Below are 19,875 nucleotides of genomic sequence, written 5' to 3'. Positions count from 1 at the left end.
TGATCTTTCGTTTAATTAATGTTATAGGTTTTTACAGGACTATGTTTTCCTTTAAAATTTTGCGCGGGAAAAGGACACGCGAGCGGCTGGTCAAACTTAATCCATCTGCGCACGCCCTACAATGGACCGCTGACGTGAGATTAACAATCATAATGTGACCAGCAGACTGGACCTCAGGTCTCCGCAACAGCTCCCTGATACCTTTTCTTCCTCCCTCACAAGCCGAAAAATGAATCGGGAAATCATTCGATCAGCCCTAAATTATCCAGCTTGCTTATTGCACCGTTCTTTAGAAGAATGCTGCGCATCAAGAGAAGATCTATGTAGATACAATATGATGGATGCGAAAACAGCAATAAGAGAGGCAACGCCTGTGCGATAGATCTAATGTTCTTTATTGATTCCCTTACATTGAGACCATGCGTAGGTAAAAAACTTTGTGAGATAAATCGCCATACATTTATAGGCATTTAACCCTACAGCTCCCAAGATCTGAATGTCAGCTCTCCCCTCTAGCTGCTACACATTGACGTGTCACTTAGTTGCGACACATTGACGTGTCACTTAGTTGCGAGAAGTAAGTGTTATATCAACATAACCACTTCTACCTGATAAGCCTGCGTATTCTCATTACCTGTTTGCTGGATATTTTCTGGATAATATAGGGAGAAGTAACATGTTAATAATTTCCAGGGAGTTAAAGGGTTAAAAATTAATTTTAGGTCTATATCCCTGAAATTGATTTTTTGAAAAAAAAAAGAAAAAAAAAAACCCGGACCCACTGATTACCAATGCGATCAAAATGCCTTGTGTCACTGGACATCAGGATTTTCATTCCCAAATTTTCTTTAAAAACTAGTTTTACAACATGATAGTTCAATAGGATACTTCAACGGTGTTCTTTTTATATTCTGTACTGCGAACGTAAGCTTGCTTTGAAATTGGTGGGGAATGTCAACCCGTCCCGAGGTACTACTGGTGCTAAGAGTATTCGCAAAAGGTCCAACGGTTGTGATTTATGTGCCACAAGAGTACTTGGACAAGGCCGTACGGAGAACTGCAACTCCGAAGTCGACATCTTCTTTGGTTATGCACATGGGGGGCTTAATACGCATCACCTAAGGGGAAAAAAATATTTTTATTCAAGCCCAGGGATCTACTAAAACACCCTACGGTTGAAAACCAAATTTGATCAGTATTCTTTCATACTGATAAAAAAGGAAAAAAATTTGATTTAACCCTCGAGAGACGTATTTTTCCCAGTGCGCAGGACATGTAAGTGCGTGAGTGCAGGAAACAAAATGAACTTCGCTGCGATACAACAGATGCCAAGAATTCAAGAAAAGAAGACCGAGACAGCCGCTGTGTACCAAAGTATTCATTGAATTCTAATCAGCTTCGCAGCTTGTAACGAGAGTGATAATCGTCTAGTGGAAACAAAGCAGAATTATCAAAGGGCCGTGATAACAGTAATATCTCTTTATTAAGTACTTACGTTTCCATAGAGTCCACCCTTGCCGACGAGAACTCCCATATCCTTACAATCTTCCCAGATCGGGACGAATTTCTCGGGAGGTAAAGGTGTCTTTGATTCCTAAGAAATTAAAACGATTTTCGTGTTTCTTAAATGTTTCAGACTACAGCATAATGCGTATTCCCACTCAAATAACGGAGAATAATTTCAACACTCACCTTATCTGTGACAAATTCAACGCCGATCATCAAACCCTTTCCTCTGACGTCACCGATTACATCCGGGAACTCTTTCTTAAGCTGAAGCAGTTCTTCTAGGAAGTAAGTTCCCACGACCTCACAGTTCTTTTGCACACCGTCTTCATCAATAGCCTTCGAAAAGAAATAGTTGGTCAGGTGCTTAACAAATTGGCTTAAGACTAATTACAACAAAGAAAAATGAAGAAAACGTGTTGAGGTGAACATCGACCCTTCGATTCTCCAATAAATCCAGCAGCGTGCGCTGCACAAGTATCATTCAATGGCGGGAAAACTGCGGAGCCACCGACCGCGGCACATATCTGACCAATCAGAATTTAAAAACTCAACTAATTATTAACCTATAAGAGTAAATTATTCATTGGAACTAGAGCGAAAACAGACGTAGATTGAAACGCTTGATGAGTTAGTACCTCCAGTACAGCTTTTCCTACTGCTGAAGCCACAGGGTTTCCTCCAAATGTGTTGAAATGAACGGCTTGGGCAAAACTGTGGGCAATTTCTGAGGAAACAAGAAACACAAACACCAAATTTTAAATTTACTTGGCCTTGAAAATTAGCGGTAAGAGGGGCAAAAATTCCAGATTTCTGGCTGAAATAATGCAGGCAAAAATATGCCAATCCTACCTGGCGTTGTTATGACAGCAGCCATAGGGAAACCGTTTCCAATACCTTTCGCCATTGTCACTAGTTGGATGGAAAAAGAGTTGTAAATCCAATGCAAAACAAGGGGGTTTTTGCACCCCATACGAAGAGTAAAGCGTTCTAGGAAAACATCCTGAGTTCCAATTACAATATAGACAACAGAAAATTTTCTGAAAAGTTGACTAAAATTGTAACAGGGACGGAAAAGGCAAAAAAATTGCAGTAAAAGAATTACTTTTTTTTTTTCATACCGATATCTGGTACAACACCCTGGGTTTCAAAACCCCAGTAATGGCTACCAAGACGACCAAACCCAGTCTGAACCTAAGAATAAAAAAATTATAAGAGTTACACGTTTCTCGTAAAGTATTGGCTAGACGAAACGCATACGTTGTGAAGAAATAAAAGTTACACTGTACCTCGTCTGATATGCACACACCACCTCTTTCGCGTATAAGCTCGTATGCACCCTTCAGGAAACCTTTGGGAAGCTGAACGGAACCTCCAACACCCTACGGAAGAGATCAGAAGAATGTCTCACATGAGTAAATCGTCGCTGAACTCATTCCCTCACATTCGTTGCGTGCTCAAGAAAAGTCTGAAATGTTCAACAATTTTCTACTGATGACGTGATTTTTATAGAGAACGGACATCAACCAATCAAATAAGGCGATGGATTCCACACGCATCTACGTCATCCGAACAAAATTTTCTTACGTCAAGAAAATTCGTAAACGACTCAGAAACTGGGAAAATTTAAATCATCTGCACGACAGTATTCTGACCTGAATTGGTTCAGCAATAAATCCTGCAACCTTTTTTGAAGTCGAATGCACCAGGACATCTTTCAACTGATCAACATACATCTTGGACGCCATACACTGACCTTAATTGATACAAATGCATTGGTTAGATAGTGTTTTCCACATCATTTCATTGAAAATGAAAAAGCTCCTCAGAAATGTCTCTTGATAGACTTTTTTTCAGTTCAAGAAAATTTACCTGCTGCACAATTGCATGTTCTGTCCGTCTGTCAATAAATGAATAAGTATATTAATAAGTTTAGAGATAAATAAATAAAAGAGTAGATTTAACGAGAAAACGAAAGATTGAATGAATGAATGAATAAATGAATTGATGGTCAATGGATGGATGGATGGATGAATGTATGTTTGAATTGAACAGGAATGAAAAATGAAAAAATGATTGAGTGAAAAACAAAAAAAAGGTTACAAAGGCTGCTATAATTTCCACCAACCTGCGCTACTGAGTCACGACAATTAGCTCCACCCCATGGTCCTTGGTAAACATCTGGGTTCATGGTCTGGGGAGATAAGCATTTGAAATATTATCACCAAGCTAAGCAAAAAGACTTGAGAATCATGACATTGAAACAAAACTGCAGACATTGTCAATTACAACATACATGAAAGCTTATGTTTACCTGAAAATATCCAAATCCTACTGGGACATTGAGTTTCCATGTGCTGTGAGCGAGGATCCCCAGAGTGTATGGACTGGCACCATGATATGCATTTCTAATATGAAGCCAAGAAAAGAAATCAAATAAATACTCCTCATTTCGATTCCATTTAAATCAATAAATACACAGATTGTACGCACCAGGATATTTAGTTTGGGTTTCATATATGTCCCTAGTTAGCAAGTAGCATACACCGAATGCAAATATGGCGTCCAATTTGAGTTGCCATTGTTCTGGACTGACTAGCCTCTCACACATGTAATAATCCTTTTGTATTTCCAGGTGAAGATGAGGCTAGTCAGTCCAGAACAATGGCAATTCAAATTGTATGCCATATTTGCATTCGTTGTATGGCTGAAGACATTGGCAAGAAAATTAGTATTATCATCATGATGTGGGTTTAAAAGGAAAAACATTTCTAAATGCTAGGTCTCCCCTTATAACCATTCAACTCTCAGGAGTGATTAGCAAGTAACTTCTCCATACAATATCCAAACATTATCTGGTAAACAGGTGTGAGAAGATTGAATCTCATCAGGTAGAGGTGTTCTCTTGATCTAACACTAAATTCTCATAACTAATTAACAAGGAAACGTGTAGCAGCTAGAGGGGGGAGTAAATAATCAGATCTGGGGAGTTAAAGGGTTTAATTAGTCATTAAAGGGTTTAATTATCACTCTGCAGTTTACCTGAGAGAAAGGAAGTCAAAGTTTCCAGTGTGAGCTCTTGCCATCATGATAGCAATATCATTAGCTTCTGAACCACTGTTTACACAGTAGCACACCTTAAGGAAAAACAAAGAACTGACTGCAAATTCAAAACTAAATATATAAAATTAAAATGAAATGAGGATCCCCAATTATTATAAAACAATAGCAAGTCAGTTAAGGTGATTCCCTGGTACTGTGCTACACAACATATACATGAATACACTTTACATACATATTTCTGTGCACAACAATTCGAGACCTTGCCATTCTTGCAGGTTTGCTTGAACAGCATTCAGGGCCGCTTAAGCCCAAAGATAATAATCTTTCTAAGCCAAAACAGTTGTTTGTTTGTCTGCAGTCAATGGGAAAAACAACCTTAATAGTCAATGGTAGAAGATTATAATCATTAAGCCACTCAATAAAACATGCAACAATGATATTTTGACACAAATTGTTCATGGTCAGCATCAATCCATGAGATTATTTACCATAGTCACAAACTGTGTAACTTCAACAGAAAAAAATGCATCATCCCTACCTAAGGACTAGCTACACTGCAACTCCAGAAAGCTACCAATCTGCCTTGTTCAAAGGAAACTACAATATCTTCCTATCTGTAACAACACAGGCCTTTAGGGAAGAGTCTGTCAGAAGTGATTAAGGCATGCAAATAAAAGGTTTGGCTGACTTAACTCCTTCTAAGTCGAATAAACAGTGTTACACTGATTGACTCTGTGACTCTTTTCAAAGTAATCAGGTCAATGGCATGAAAATAAATTGACCAAGTGTGTGATATTTAACAATTTAGGAAATCCAGCAACCCCTCACAGAACTGTATCTAATCCAGTGTGAGTCCAAACAGTTATAGAACTCACTCAATGATACAAAGTTAGGTGAAAACACACTGTTAGATGTTGCAAATTGTTTAGTAACTACAAATCTGCAAAGGCTCTTGTGACTCCTACTTCTTTACCACCTGGTATTTCTTAGGATACAGTCCTACGTTACCAAGTAATGAGCTACCAAACTGTCAGTATTCAGATTCTCTGGCATTACTTCATTCATTGACATGTAGTATTTCCTGAACCTGAATAATCTATATGTACAAACCTCAGTTTCAATTTACCTTGAGGTTTCCAGGAAGTTTTGATGCCATAAGTTCTGCATATTCATGGAGTGTTGGGTGATAATATATATTTGTTGTATGCCACAATTTATCTAGCTGGTCTTTAGCAGCTTTCGTCACATGACTGAAGAGTAACAGAAATTTTATCAGCCAAATTTTTATCCCAAACTGGAGAGCTTCTTGCTTCCTGACTGTTCAGACATGGAGATAGATAAGAACAAGATTTATTGTTTTGTATAATCCTAATACATTTACTAGAAATGACCTTAAGTTAACCCTTTCATTCCCAAGATTTAAAAATGAATTCTCAATACTCTTTGCCACACATTTCTTGTAACTTTAGATCAGAGAAATCAAATGATATGATCCCTCAATCATATTTCCCTCACACACCATCACCTTTCTGCATAAAAATTTGACAAATCATCTGTGGTTTTGCATGGTCTGTACTCTTATAGTCATAGCCCACAATTAATTTGTCATCGCAGTGGTCAAAATGTCGTGGACTCACTGTTGATTTGTTTTTTCCCAGAATATTGACATCAAGTAAAATGATTCTTTCAGTGCATGACACATCATGTCTGACACGTTGATGCAAGCAGCATATAGTCTGTACTCTCATGTACGATGGCAAATTGGCCAATCAGATTGCAACATTATGGCCAGTTATGGTAAAAAAAAATGGATATCATAGGAACCATAACCAAAAACAAAATGATTTTGTTTTTGGTTGTGCCTGAGAGTAAAAGATGTAACTAAGCAGAAGCCACGACTACAGTTCACAGTTAATTTTTATAAGATCAACAACTCACTTACGGATGACAATGTCCTACACTGACTGTCACAATACCAGCAAATAAATCTAAGTATCTCTTCCCGGCACTGTCCCAAAGCCACTGCATGTGACCCTAAAATCATAACATGTAACAAAGTCTAAGGCATCTCTAAGGTAGTTAGGTATTAAATACTGAACTTAAAGAACCCCAGCCAAGTGCATGGGGCAATATGCCTGGACTGTCCGTCAAAGAGAGAATTCTTTTCTGGGAGATTACTGTATGGTGATCAACTATCCAGGTCTTAAAATTAAACTTGGGGATTTAAGAAACTGTGGTGCTGAGTTGGTGGGGGAGTATCAGTATAACAAAGCAATAATGGTTTTATCAACTGACTTGATAAATTATCACTCAAAACATCAGCTTTGAAACTTTTTACAGTGGCCAATTAACATTAATTTTAATAGGCCACCATAAAGACTTTCAAAGCTGCCGTTTTGAGCATCAACCCTTTGTCAGAGCAAAAGACGAAGGGCTAATGTTCAAAATGTCAGCTTTGAAACCCTTTATTGTGGCCAATTTATATATCAACTCAGTTGATAAACCATAATCACCTTCTTATAAACTACAGAGGAACCCCTCTAAACTGGACGCCCTTGGGACGGGAGGAAATGTCCGGTTTAGAAGGGTGTCCGGTGTACTGAGGTTTAACCCATAAGACAATTTTATGCCACATACTAGTAATGCATTATCTGACTGTAATTACCAGTACATGGTACATGAGTACTAATAAAGCACATTTTAGTAAAGGAACAAACAATTAACCTGACCCCTATTGTTGTCATTCATAATCAACCCAACAACAGCAGCACGATTGTCAACTTTGGATTTTTGCTTCAGTACCAATAGAACAACGAGTAATTAGCCAATACACTTTTCTCACTTCTGATTGGGATTTCACAGCTGCATGATTACAATTTTAATTTTAATCACGTTTAAAAATGTGTGATTTGATTTTGGCGGCAAGCTTAAAACTTTCATGTTCGGTTTAACGCGGTCAATTTCTTTGTCAGTATGTGATTACAGACTGAAAAAAGGTTCCAGTTTCCCGAAGTGAGGGGTTTCTGGTTTACCGAGGTTAAATAGAGAAAATGTATGTTGGTGATTTTAGGGCCGAAAACATGGTCCGGTAAAGAGAGGATTGTGGTTTAATAAGGGTCTGGTTTAGAGGGGTTCCACAGTGACTGTAGTTTGGAAACCCCATACATTAGGCAACATTTGTTATGTCTGACATTAATGCAAATCAGGATTCTCCTGAATAAGGTGATGAAGTTTATTCCTGACCAGTATAACTAAAAGTGCTTGACATCTTTACAGAGTTTCATGAGACTTGTCAAGCAAGCTTCTTTTCTAAAAAGGCCCATGATTAGTTGGCTGTGGTCAGAAATACAAAAACACTGTCTCGACTTAGGAATAACAGTGGAAAATTGTAACATACAGTACCTTGCAAATAAAAACTGGTTCCTTGTAATATGAAAACAAAGCTGGATTCAGGTAGGTTTTCCTCACTTCTTTAGCATGTTCAAATGAGATTCCCTGATAAATCACACCAAATTTAAACACATTTTGTTTAATAATTTTTAGTTATATCAAAGCTATATTCTACAGTTGATTCATTCCATGAATTCTCATAAAATTTCTTCCTAAGAGCATATCAAAATTAAGAATTTTCAGTGTTGATCACCTCTGGGAGTCCAACATGAGTTAACCCTTAACTTACATACAAAATTAGGTGATCAAGAAAGAATTTCTCCTAACAATAGCAATTAAAGATCAAGTAGACAAGTCATGAGAATAAAGAGAAACTAATAGTTGATCCAACAACAAATTCTCTGAACTAACATCCTAAGAATTATATGGCAGGCATTAAATATATCTTATTAACCAAGCGTGAGGGCAGTACAGAGAGAATATCAGCCTGAGGAAAAGACCGAGGGCCGATATTCTTCCAATACAGTCCCAAGCAAGCTTGGTTAATAAGAGATATATCATACGACTGAAGTTCAAAGGGACACAAGTGCAGTATCATTTGGGACCATTCGGGACAGTGCCCGGTCCAATACTGAGAGAATATTGACCGGCAATAGAGCATTTTGATTGGTTGATTTTAGTTATTGGCCCTCTGACTTCCCGAGTTGTGTAATAAAGAGAATCATAAATAAAATCTTGGGGGCGAAAGGATTTAAAGAAGAGTTGCAACGTACATATCACATAAAATTATTAGAACAATACACATACACAATTTAAAGAAAAGACAAACAGATCCCAATGAGTTCTCTTAAAATTCAAAACACTGGCTAATAAAAGTAAATTAAAGCCAAATAAAGATTACTTTGTCTTCAAAAGGAGTAAGAAGCCAAATGTCTAAACTTTTACCTCAAAGGCCTCACGCATGTACATGTTCATGTAGCTCAGATGATTCTAGCACTAACCTAATACCGATCTGGGAGGCTCACTTCAAGGCCTTTTCAAAGTATTAAATTTCTTTTTGAGGACTTGACCCTTCTGAAATGATTATCTCAACTTGCCATTCAACTTTGAAGAATATGATTTGCTGCTCATCCTTTGTAGGTAAAAAGAAATTTATTCCTTTATCTCAATCAACATGATGAGAGCTGAATTATGCCAAGCATGGTTTGAGATTTATTCAACCCTTTCACGCACTGAAATGATCAACATGAAACTTCTCTCTGTAATATCTTCACATTATCCAGCAAACAGGTAATGAGAATACTTAAACTTATCAGGGAGAAGTTTTATCTAGATCTAACACCAAATTCTCAGGACTAATTTACAAGGAAATGTGTAACAGCTAGTGGTGAGAATTAACAATCACATCTTGGGAGTAAATTTAAGTAAAAGGGTCAAGTGTACCTGGTACTGTTCAGGTTCATAATCACATTGCGGCATTTCCACTCCTGGATCAAGAGGTGCTGTCTTTTGCAGTACAGGTCCTAGGAGTTCAAACAATGATTTTTTACTGTCAATGTGTCAATTGTAGTATGGAACCTTTTATCCCTTTTGATTAAATTTCATACCTTATGTGTCTTATTTTTCGCTTTGGTTCAGACTCACTAGTACTGTATCATAGATTACCATAACTCTAATCCCAAAAAAAAAAAAAAATTAAATTTAAACCAAGGAAAAAACAGTGCCACCTGATAAGTTTGCATACCTGATAATCACTTCCTTAAAGAAAGTTCACATTTTAACAAGGAATAACCCTTTATTGCAAAAATGAAAAAGCTAGAGTTACCTTGTTTCCAAAATTCAATTTACAGAAATCCCCTGAATCACACTGATGTGAACAATTTGCAAAGTATAGCATAACAGACTACATTGTAGTCTTCCACGTGATCACATTTTATTGTCTAATCTACCACTTTTTCATTTTATCATTCTTTTATTTAAAGAAACAGGTCGGAGCTTTTAATTTGACTGAAGTAGTCCCTCCTGGCCCTGACTCTAGATTAATAGATCAGGCCCTTTGCTTCAGTGTTGCTTTAAGTTTTGTGAATCACTTGTATCATTACAGATCAAAGTGGACTCCTCCTAGTCCAATTGTCATTAATTATTAATTTCGGACAGTGTCAGCATCATGCTGGTAATTCAACTGTGTAATTGGAAAGTGAAAGATCGACTCATGCTCATAATTGAAGAGTGTAACTGAACAGTGTTTATCAAGCTCAAAACTTACTGTCTCTCTGATTCTATTTTGAACAGGGTTGTTGGACAATATTCTTGTCACACTTGTATAATTAGATGCTACGCATCATGCATCTGTACTGTGCTGTTACATATTTTACTAATTTAACTGTTATTTTTTTCTGAAATCCTGTAACCAATGGTAATTTTATTTCTTAAATTTTGTTATAATTTTGATTTACATCGATAACAAGACTTTGCATCATCCATGCCTACTTGCGAGTAATAAATCAGACTCTTGCTTCAGGGTCATTAATTTTTTTTTTTTTTTATCACTTATATTGTTGCAGACTGCATTGGACTCCACTCAGTCCTAAAGATAAGCATATGGAACTAGTCTACAGTGTCCCCTTATCTTTGAGCTGCACTGTATTACCAACATAAATACAGGATAGTGTAGGTATCATGCTTGTAATAATTGGACAGTGTAATTAGACAGTCTATCATGCCAGCTGTAACTGAACAATGTTATGGGACAATATTCGGGTCACGCTTATAGAATTGGACGGTATACGTCATGTCTGTGTTATTACCGCAAATTTTTCCGATTTAATTGTTGTTTCATTTGTGAAAACGCATACTTCATGGCTAGTTTATTTCTCGAATTGACCGCAACTTCCTTTGAACCGTACGCCTAAATATTGATTGCAGGTAGTGCTTTCACAACAACTACGTCTACACGAGGACATAATCGAGCTTTCGTTACATATAAAATTGCCATGAGTCCAAGAGTTATTTTTATGCTCATCACTGTCAAAGATATTACTTTTGATATTGTAAGGAATTGTAGCTGCGCAACCCCCATAGCTTGTGCACGTCTAGCCACCCTTTAACCAGTCTAGGCAAAAGATATTGGTTCAGTGAAACTGATCTGTGACGAAAAAAAACATAGAACCATACCTGAGGAAGCAGCAAAGCCTCTTCGGACATTCTGAAGCCAAAAAAACCCAGCACGACAGCCCTTCTGGCTAAAAACTAGGCACTTCGAAAACATCGTCCACACACAGATCTGTACCAGAGGCCAAAGAAACAATAGTGGTATGTCCTGTAATTTGCACGAAATGTCTTGATTTCGTGCCCGACCAGTCGTAGCCTCGTTTTCAAGGTCCTCGCGCGCGGAGAAACTGAGAGGACCCTGTCAGGACTAAGCCTTTTTATTAAAAACTGGATCATTGGATAATGCAATTCAAGACTTTTAATTGGCTTAGCTATTATGGTATATGAGCCACTATACCATAATCTAATATATGTACCTGGTAACATCCGGTTTATCTTGGGGGCCTTTTTTTAATAAAACAATTATTCCACTCGTGCTTGTTGGATATATGAGATGATTATAGCCAACGAGGCGCGTAGCGCCGAGTTGGCTATCTATCATCTCATATCAAATGTGCGCTTGTGGGATAATTTTTGGCATAATTTGAGCAAATTTGAGCAAACTGGCATAATTTCTGCCAAGTAGCAGTGCTAGCATAATTCGCATATTATGATAATTATCGGATCATTTTTGATGCAACAAAGCTTATCAAAGCTTAACAAAGTTATCAAAGCGGCCGATAAGGGCGGCTCAGTCGTTGTTTGGCGCACCGAAGTCTACCAAAAAGAAGCTTTGCAGCAACTTTCTGACACCTCCTTTTATCAAAAGGTCGACAAAGACCTCACTACCAGCAATCAAAATTCCGTCAAGAATACGATCAACCAACTAAACAAGAATTGCCGGCCACACCGAAAAAACTCATCATAACCACTCCTAGAACTTCTCGTATTTACTTTTTACCTAAAATTCACAAACCTAACAACCCGGGTCGGCCCATTGTCTCGGCTTGCAGTTGCCCTACCGAACTTATCTCCAGCTATCTAGACAAAATTATGGCTCCCATCCTCAAAACTTTACCATCATATATTTAAGACAGCCAACACGCTCTTCAAATTTCTCGAGACTTTAACTTCCTTGGCCAAAACAAACTTCTTTTCACCATGGATATTACGTCTCTTTACACTGTCATTCCTAATGGCGAAGGCCTTCTGGCCCTTAAATATTTTTTTGATCAACGTACTGATAAGGAACCTATAAATCTGAAACACTACTACGCTTAGCCGAACTAGTGCTCACACTCAATTGTTTTTTATTCGGAAACAACTTCTTCAAACAAACCAATGGTGTAGCCATGGGCACCAAAATGGGACCTAGCTATGCCAATCTTTTTGTAGGTTTTGTCGAACATCAATTTTTCAGCCAATACAACGGGTCCAAACCTGAACTCTACGGTCGTTACATCGACGACTGTATCGGCGCTACCTCTTCTACCAGGGAGGAGCTCACTCAATTCATAACCGCAGTCAATTCTCTTCACCCTGCTCTGAAATATACCTGGGAAATTTCTGACAATTCTTTATCCTTTTTAGACATCAAAGTTTCAATTGAAGGTAACGGTTTATGCACCAGTGTGTATTACAAACCTACAGACTCGCATAATTACTTGTTATATTCGTCTTCGCATCCCTCTCACGTTAAGAATTCCATTCCTTTTTCTCAGTTTCTAAGACTTAGTCGTTTATGCAGGGATGACTCTGATTTTCACGACAAATCAGAGTCAATGTGCCAGTTTTTCGATAAACGTGGTTACCCTGTTTCTGTCGTTCAAGCGGGTTACCACCGCGCCCAACTTATTGATCGACATTCAGCACTCAAACGTCGCATAAGGAAGATTCCGACCGCATTCCATTCGCTCTCACGTTTCACCCTTACAATCACTCAGTTAAATCCATCATTCTTAAAAACTTTAAATTACTTCAAAACGATCCAGAGACAAGCACTATCTTTTCGCAGCCTCCGCTCATTTCATTCAAACGTTAACGGGACAAAAACATAGGCAATTTTTTGGTCAGAAGCTCTTTTCAGACTAATGACCAACCAGGCACTTTTAAATGCGCTCGTGCACGATGCAAAACGTGTCCTTTCATTCACAACACTGATAAAATATCGGGACCTAAACGATCCATTAAAATCACCGATCACTTCACGTGCACCTCCGCCAATGTAATCTACTGCATAACTTGCACTTGCTGCAAAAAGATATACATCGGCGAAACAGGCAGAGGACTAGGTGACCGATTCCGAGAACACCTTCGAGACGTGGAAAGGAATGACAAGGACACATGAATGAATGAATGAATGAATGAATACCTTTATTTAAGTGTCAGACTAAAATAGCAGTACATAACCACTAAATGGGGACACTACAAAATAAATTAAAAATGACTAAATCCATATATTAATTAAAGTTAAAATGCTAATTGAGCTAAAAATACTAAGATTGGTTAACATGCTAAAATATTTACAATATGTACAAGATAAAATGTACATTAAAAAACTTTTTTACATTAAGTACTGCATAAAATACAGTTGGTACAGTAATTATCGGTCAGTAAAGTATTAAGATCAATCTTACGGATATTTATCTTGAAAGATGATAATGTTGGCAGATCTCTAATGTTCTTAGGTACAATATTCCATAACTTAGGTCCAGTATATCTGATAGAGTGCTTACCATATGTTGCTGTATTAAATCTAGGAATAACAAATTCTTTGCTACGTAGGGCATATTTCGTATCAGACCTCCGAAATAGGCCAGCAATATACTTAGGACATATATTATTCTTGACCTTGTACATGAGAGTAGCCATGTCCTGTAACCTTCTGTTATGTAAAGTACATAGATTAGCCATACCCAATAGTGTGTTATAACTTGACGTTTTGTCGCAATAGATGGCTCTAAGTGCCCTTTCCTGTATGCGTTCGAGTTTTCTGCTGTCACTAGCACGACAGAAGTGCCAAACAAGATGAGAGTAAGTTAAATAAGGAAGAATGGCAGCTTTAAACAATTGCAACTTGGTGCTAGTAGGTATTAAGTTTCTGAGTCTCATTAAGACTCCTACACGTTGGCTGCTTTTCTTACAGATTGTAGTAATATGTTCAGCAAATCGGAGATCATTGTCTATTGATACTCCAAGCAATTTCAGGCAGGCAGTTGATTTAACTTCTACGTCTCCAATAACAATTCTCATACTATGATTACATCTATTACCAAGTGTTAAGGTTCGATACTTGTCGAAGTTTCCTTTAAGGAAGTTGGAACTGTACCAGTTGGAAGCTACTTCAGCACTTACTGTCAGATTAGCATGAACATCAGCTAGATTACTGCTCATATCATAAAACTGGTGGTCATCTGCATACATATTAAGGTTTGTATTAATGTCATAAGTTAAATCATTCTGAAAAATGTTCCATAATAACGGCCCAAATGCAGATCCCTGTGGGCATCCCCTTGACACCCTCTCCCAGGAGCTCACTACTGGTCCCAGTTTAACTCTGTTGAAGCGATCAGTAAAATATGAGTTCAGCAGTCTGATACTGTTGTCGTTAACACCATAAGCCTTTAGTTTAGCCAACATGAGAGGATGATATAGAGAATCAAATGCTTTACTCATGTCTGTGGAGAGAACTCCGACAATTTTGCGTTCATCCAAAGCCATTTTCCAGTTCTCGGTTAATGACAATAAAGCAGTTTCACAGCTGTTCCTCTTCCTATATGCTGTTAATTTATCACATAGTTTATTATTAAACCCATGACTTAGTTGCTTGCTGAGTAGCTGCTCAAAGATTTTGTTAACTGTGACTTGCACAGTTATTGGACGATAGTTTTCTTTCTCATGGGGATCTTCCTTCTTAAAGACTGGTGTCCACTCTCCTTTCTTCCACATTGTAGGCCACTCACAACAGGTAATACAAGAATTATACTGTGTAGTCAAGGGTATTGATAACTCTCTTGCCCCAGCTTTTAGAGCCTTTGAGGGAATGCCATCCCATCCGCTACTTTTTCTAGTATTGAGACTTTGTAGTGCTGTTTCCACCTCAACCCTATTTAATATCTGGAATTGAAAGCTGTCTTGAGCAGCCGAGTTCTCCATAATACTCTGAACACTCGCGTGTGTAGCAAACGTATTGTCAGTAATTTCATTAGTGTTTCCTATCCCCTTAGCAATATTCGCAAAGTAATTACACAGATGATTTGCGATCTTGAATTGATCATGACATATGTTTTCATCGATATTTAGACTCAGGTCAGTGGTGTTGTTCTTTTTCTTTGCCTTCGAAACCAGTCGCTAGACATTTTAATTTACCTAATCATTCTAAGCAACATATGGCAATCTGCGGTCTTTCCTTTCAGTTAGGTAGCACGGAAAGCCGTAAAAATCTTGAACAAAAGCTCATCTTTCAAACCGGCAGTCTAAATCCCACAGGGATCAACGAACGCTTTTCATTCCATTAATTTATTCTTGTTTTTCTCGTTGCCATGTTCCCACCAATAACGTAGCTCCATTCTCTCCCTTTAAAAGCACACACAACCCACAATTCCTCTATTCGCTCCGACGAAGGGCTAACGCTCGAAACGTCAGCTTTTGTAATCGTTACGGTGGCCAATTTACCACTTCAACTTTGTCGATATATCCAAATTATTTCGTTACTCCCACCGACGCAGCCCCAAACAGTTTCTTTCGAAACTATCAGCTTTTATCAATTTGATCATTATTCATCTCTACTCCCAAGCACTTGGTGACGTTATTCGATGTTTTAAGTTTTAGTTCAAGTAGTAGCATTTGTAGTTCACTGTGAATCACTGAGCGGCGTCTGAAACGGTCTGAGCCTGGGTCTGGGGTGCACCGGAACGGGAAGTCATATTGCAGGCCATGTATAGTCTAGTACTAGTGTGCGTGTTAACATGAACCACGTGTTTATTTGAATTTCATTGTGGATTTGTTGCGTTTCTTTCTTGTAGGCCAACCGCTTCCAAGTTAAAAAATGTGTTTTTTTGGACTTATTTGCAATTTTTTCAAAGAGCATAATTTCAAAAAAAAGGGGTATAATTTGGAAAAAAGAGCATAATTTTAGCATAATTTCGCCCAAAAAAGCCATTGCTACTAGCATAATCTATAAAGGCCTAGACTCAGGACCCTTTCGGGGGCCTCTTGAATAAGGCTTCTTTGGCTTCAGTGGAGACCGTTTGGTGCTCATTAGTTCATCCGTTGAAACTTTGTGTGCAAAAACATCAATCCGATAAGATCAGGCGAGCGCGAGGTTTACTGGGGGTTTAAAGAGTTCCCGCACAACTTAACACAAAAGCATTTTGATAACCATACTCACGTACACCTGCTATCGCAGTGATTTAGCAAAGTTGTTCCTTCTTATATATAAATACACTCATATATATATATAAATTGATATAATATATCATTCAAAGTGAAAACTTTAAATGCACTAAAAATTTGCTTTCTGATGATCATTATCTTGCATTTCCTCGCGTGCTGTTCTCCCCTTTTTTTTCGTTTTTTCCTTTTTTTTTTGGAAGATCATTTACAAGTAACTGGATTTCGATGTCACTGTTCTTTTCAGAAGATTCGGTATGAAAATTAAAATCTTCTGAAACCTCGATTATGTGGATCTCGCTTGGCTCGTTTAACTCTTGACTGTTCTGATATTCGTTCAGCATCAGCAAAAGGATGACTTTTATCGCCCAATCTACGGGAACGTGTTTCTATACAGGGCGACGTAACCAAGCGCGCCCGTGGCGGTCTTTGATCTTCCCCCTCTCGACGGTGTCTTTCACATCTTCTCGAATTTTCAGTTTGTTCCCTATCACTCTTATGAAACTGCCGCGATGAAGGCCGGTGATCACCACGAGTGCTAGTTTTGCCAAACTCAAGTTGCGTCTCTGTTCCTACGGCACGCCCTGTATCATTTCCATACGCTGCGCTTGAAGTGTGACGAAGGGGGAGTTGTCTTTCGAATTCTCCCCTTTGCGACAATTCTCTTTGTGGGCGGTGCCCCTTATGAGGTGCGTCGTGAAATACATGCGTTGCTCTCGCGCGATCGCGGTCGCTGTCGTCATAAAACCTCCGCGATCTGGGTTGGGACGATTCCCCACAATGCAGTTTCTCTTGAGGTTTCGACTTTCCAGAGTCTGCCGATCTCGGCCAAGATTCTTCAAGCTGTTTGCGCATATCCTTTATTCCTCCATTTCGATCTAAATCTTGCCTTCCGTCTTCCATTTTTCTTTTCTGACCTTTGCTTCGTCGTTGGTGATTAAGACTCGCAAAATAATCTTCCATCTCATTGAAGTACCAGTCAGGTAAGAATCCACCCTCTGCGTCACGCAGTACGTTCACCGTCACGCTATTAGCAGGTGTGTTCGGATCCCATTGAAAGGCGTAGACTTCCGTAACGTCCTCTTCTAACACGATGTCTTTCATCCAAGACAGCACATCACTCAAGAACAGCAAACATCTTTCTTTATCAAGATTTTCATGTCCCACGTGATCAGGTATCTCGTCAGTTCTCACCTGCCGGATGCGTTTCACGTGACCATCGTAGTCTCGGATACCGTACACAATAAGAGGCGTTCCTGAAACGATTGATTGACACCACCAGGGTACCAATCTCTTTCGTTTGAAGGCCCAAGGAGCCCGCACGATGGTTTCGGTCGCAACTTTGAGTTCAACGTAGTCTGGAATTTGAAGCTCATCCAGAACCTGAATCAAGGGAAAGAAAAGAATTCGGTGATGTTGTCTCGTTATTTCAAATCTTCGCAACCGGTTAGAATTCAGTAATTCAGTCATTAGAACAGAAGTAAACTCTCAAATAACTTATTCGATGAATTTTAATCGGTGCGACACATAATTCTTTCCAAAATCTGCGTAGTTAACAATAAATAATCAAATGAAAGTTCTGTCCATTGATTCGGGTCGAGCTCGACGTTTCCTGCCCGAATCCCCTCATTTTCAAGACCCTGCTCTTCGATTATCCCAACCAATAATTATACGTTTGGACAAATCAAATGTGCAACAATCTCTACAAAGACCACATTTCAGCTGAGTAGTTCAAAGTAACGAAAATTTTTTTCAGCAACCCTAGAGTAACTTCGCGCGTTAGTTTGTTAAAGTATCCAAAGTTAGGAAAAGTAGAATAATCCAAAACTACGCCAGAATCACTCACTTGCGTTTGGGCATCAATTTCAGCTCTTAGCACAATCTTATGGCCTTCCAATTGAAATCTTACGACTGAAAAGAACCCTGGGTAAGCTTTCATGGGACCGTATCGTTCCTCTTCGTTTCCACGCGAATAGCCCAGGAGTGAGTCTTGTCCTGGGGGTGCAGTAACTTCCACCTCAAACCTTTTCCCCCAGTAACAAATCCTTCGAGCAAAGGATGACATTTCTTCGTCTCGATTGTCTTCGATGTGGCTCAGGTAAACTGTTCCTCTGTATCTAGTAGCCAAAAGAGTCCATTTTCGGCCTTTGCCATCTTTTCCGTTTTGAATGTCAAGGATACGGGCCAGATTACCACGCGATGTGACAAAGTCCACATCCAGTCTGGAAGAAAAGATTGATTGGGGCTCAAAAAGAAAAATACTTTAAGTCACCCTTGCTCAGTCAATGTTTCTATTGCATAACTTTGCAAAAAAAAAAAAAAAGGCCGTTGCCATCAACTAGATAAATCTACTTAAAATATCCAGACATGTTGAGTTTCAAAACTAGACTGGAATTAGTCCGAAGTCAGCTGTATACATTTTCACGTTAAGTTGTAATGGTAGTTCAATTCGAACCTTTCCTTATACTAATATTTCCTATACACTCTCACTCGATTATCTCCTTTAGTCAATCTTCCAAATCGCGGTGAAAGTTTACTGCGCCGGGAAGATAAGCGATTTTACTCTAGCGGAGTAGACCAACACTCGCGTGAAAGACACTCGAGAAATCAGTTTAGCAATCCGAAGAGGCATTCTATTCCGCCGATCGAATAGTATATTTTCTTTAATCGTAGTTAGATAATCAGTTAGTCCTATTGTTGTTATTGTTGATATTTACTTGGAGCTGATTAAAGAAAAAGTAGCTTTAAGAGAAAGTCTCCCGATGATATCTTATTGCAGTGAATACCGAGGTGAGAAGAACACTTCTGTTGTGTAGAAGAAGGAGGGGAGGTTACTTCTCCATTCCCGTCTCCACTCATTTCACACGGGTTGCACTGCGCTCCCCTTCAGTTGCCGGCACGAATAAAAGAAGCTGTTAAACTTCTCCCATCCTCTCAGAGTGCAGAAAAATGCTTTACTAATCATTTTATCGCTGCAGTTAAGAAATACAAGCTATCATTTTTTAAGTGAAAGTACCTGGCGCCATCCTTGCTCGAACGGAAGTCACCCGTTCTCGTCAACAATTTTTTGTTTAGTAGAATCCATTGCAGCATGGAATCTAGATGTTGCTGAACATTTGGGAGCTCTCTCCATTGCTCAAATCCCACGTTTAAATCTATGTCAAGGCTATCAGAGTCCCGTGGCAGTTGCAACGTTCCAAGTTTACATTTGTTTGATAAGAAGTGCCTTTCTTCGTCTATGGAAAAGTAACCTAATTCGCTATGACCGTATCGCACTGGTTGGTTAGAGTGTGGCCTCCAAGATGAAACAAAAAAGGGTTCCAAACGATTCTTCGATCCTATAGACGACATTTTGTATGTTTATGAGCGTTAAATTCTGAGAATTTGCCGCTCTAAACATTTTTTTAATTTCCTTGAAACGAATGACCGAGCGGG

General features: G+C 38.7%; 2 protein-coding genes across 2 annotated transcripts; both read right to left on the bottom strand.

Annotated features, from left to right (window-relative positions):
- Positions 1-374: 374 nt before the first annotated feature.
- On the bottom strand, positions 375-11,293 carry LOC111324760 (alanine--glyoxylate aminotransferase 2, mitochondrial). The gene is made up of 17 exons (XM_022928390.2): positions 11,134-11,293; positions 9,403-9,482; positions 7,972-8,064; positions 6,512-6,603; positions 5,696-5,819; positions 4,549-4,643; positions 3,821-3,914; positions 3,635-3,700; positions 3,379-3,406; positions 3,162-3,262; positions 2,796-2,888; positions 2,628-2,700; positions 2,359-2,418; positions 2,145-2,233; positions 1,693-1,845; positions 1,496-1,594; positions 375-1,118 (listed from the first exon to the last, which is right to left on the bottom strand). Exons 1-17 carry the CDS (start codon positions 11,225-11,227, stop codon positions 1,017-1,019), a joined length of 1,536 nt encoding a protein of 511 aa, XP_022784125.2. The 5' UTR covers positions 11,228-11,293; the 3' UTR covers positions 375-1,016.
- A 5,112-nt stretch (positions 11,294-16,405) lies between these two features.
- LOC111324837 (decapping and exoribonuclease protein) lies at positions 16,406-19,872 on the bottom strand. Its single transcript, XM_022928496.2, has 3 exons — positions 19,457-19,872; positions 18,287-18,662; positions 16,406-17,823 (listed from the first exon to the last, which is right to left on the bottom strand). The coding sequence occupies exons 1-3, from the start codon at positions 19,789-19,791 to the stop codon at positions 16,705-16,707; spliced, it is 1,830 nt and encodes a 609-aa protein (XP_022784231.2). The 5' UTR covers positions 19,792-19,872; the 3' UTR covers positions 16,406-16,704.
- Positions 19,873-19,875: the final 3 nt, after the last annotated feature.

Source organism: Stylophora pistillata, chromosome 10 (assembly GCF_964205215.1).
Source record: "Stylophora pistillata chromosome 10, jaStyPist1.2, whole genome shotgun sequence".
NCBI lineage: Eukaryota > Metazoa > Cnidaria > Anthozoa > Scleractinia > Pocilloporidae > Stylophora > Stylophora pistillata.
Note: the sequence above shows the minus strand (reverse complement) of the source record. Positions and strands in the feature narration are given on the sequence as shown.

Coding starts and splice junctions, on each gene's coding strand:
- LOC111324760 (XM_022928390.2), bottom strand. CDS start 11,227: ATGTTTTCGAAGTGCCTAGTTTTTAGCCAGAAGGGCTGTCGTGCTGGG. Junction 4,644..5,695: donor AACTTCCTGGAAACCTCAAG/GTAAATTGAAAC, acceptor TTTTTCCTTAAG/GTGTGCTACTGTGTAAACAG. Junction 3,701..3,820: donor TAGGATTTGGATATTTTCAG/GTAAACATAAGC, acceptor TTATCTCCCCAG/ACCATGAACCCAGATGTTTA.
- LOC111324837 (XM_022928496.2), bottom strand. CDS start 19,791: ATGTCGTCTATAGGATCGAAGAATCGTTTGGAACCCTTTTTTGTTTCA. Junction 18,663..19,456: donor TCGAGCAAGGATGGCGCCAG/GTACTTTCACTT, acceptor CTTTTCTTCCAG/ACTGGATGTGGACTTTGTCA. Junction 17,824..18,286: donor AAATTGATGCCCAAACGCAA/GTGAGTGATTCT, acceptor CCCTTGATTCAG/GTTCTGGATGAGCTTCAAAT.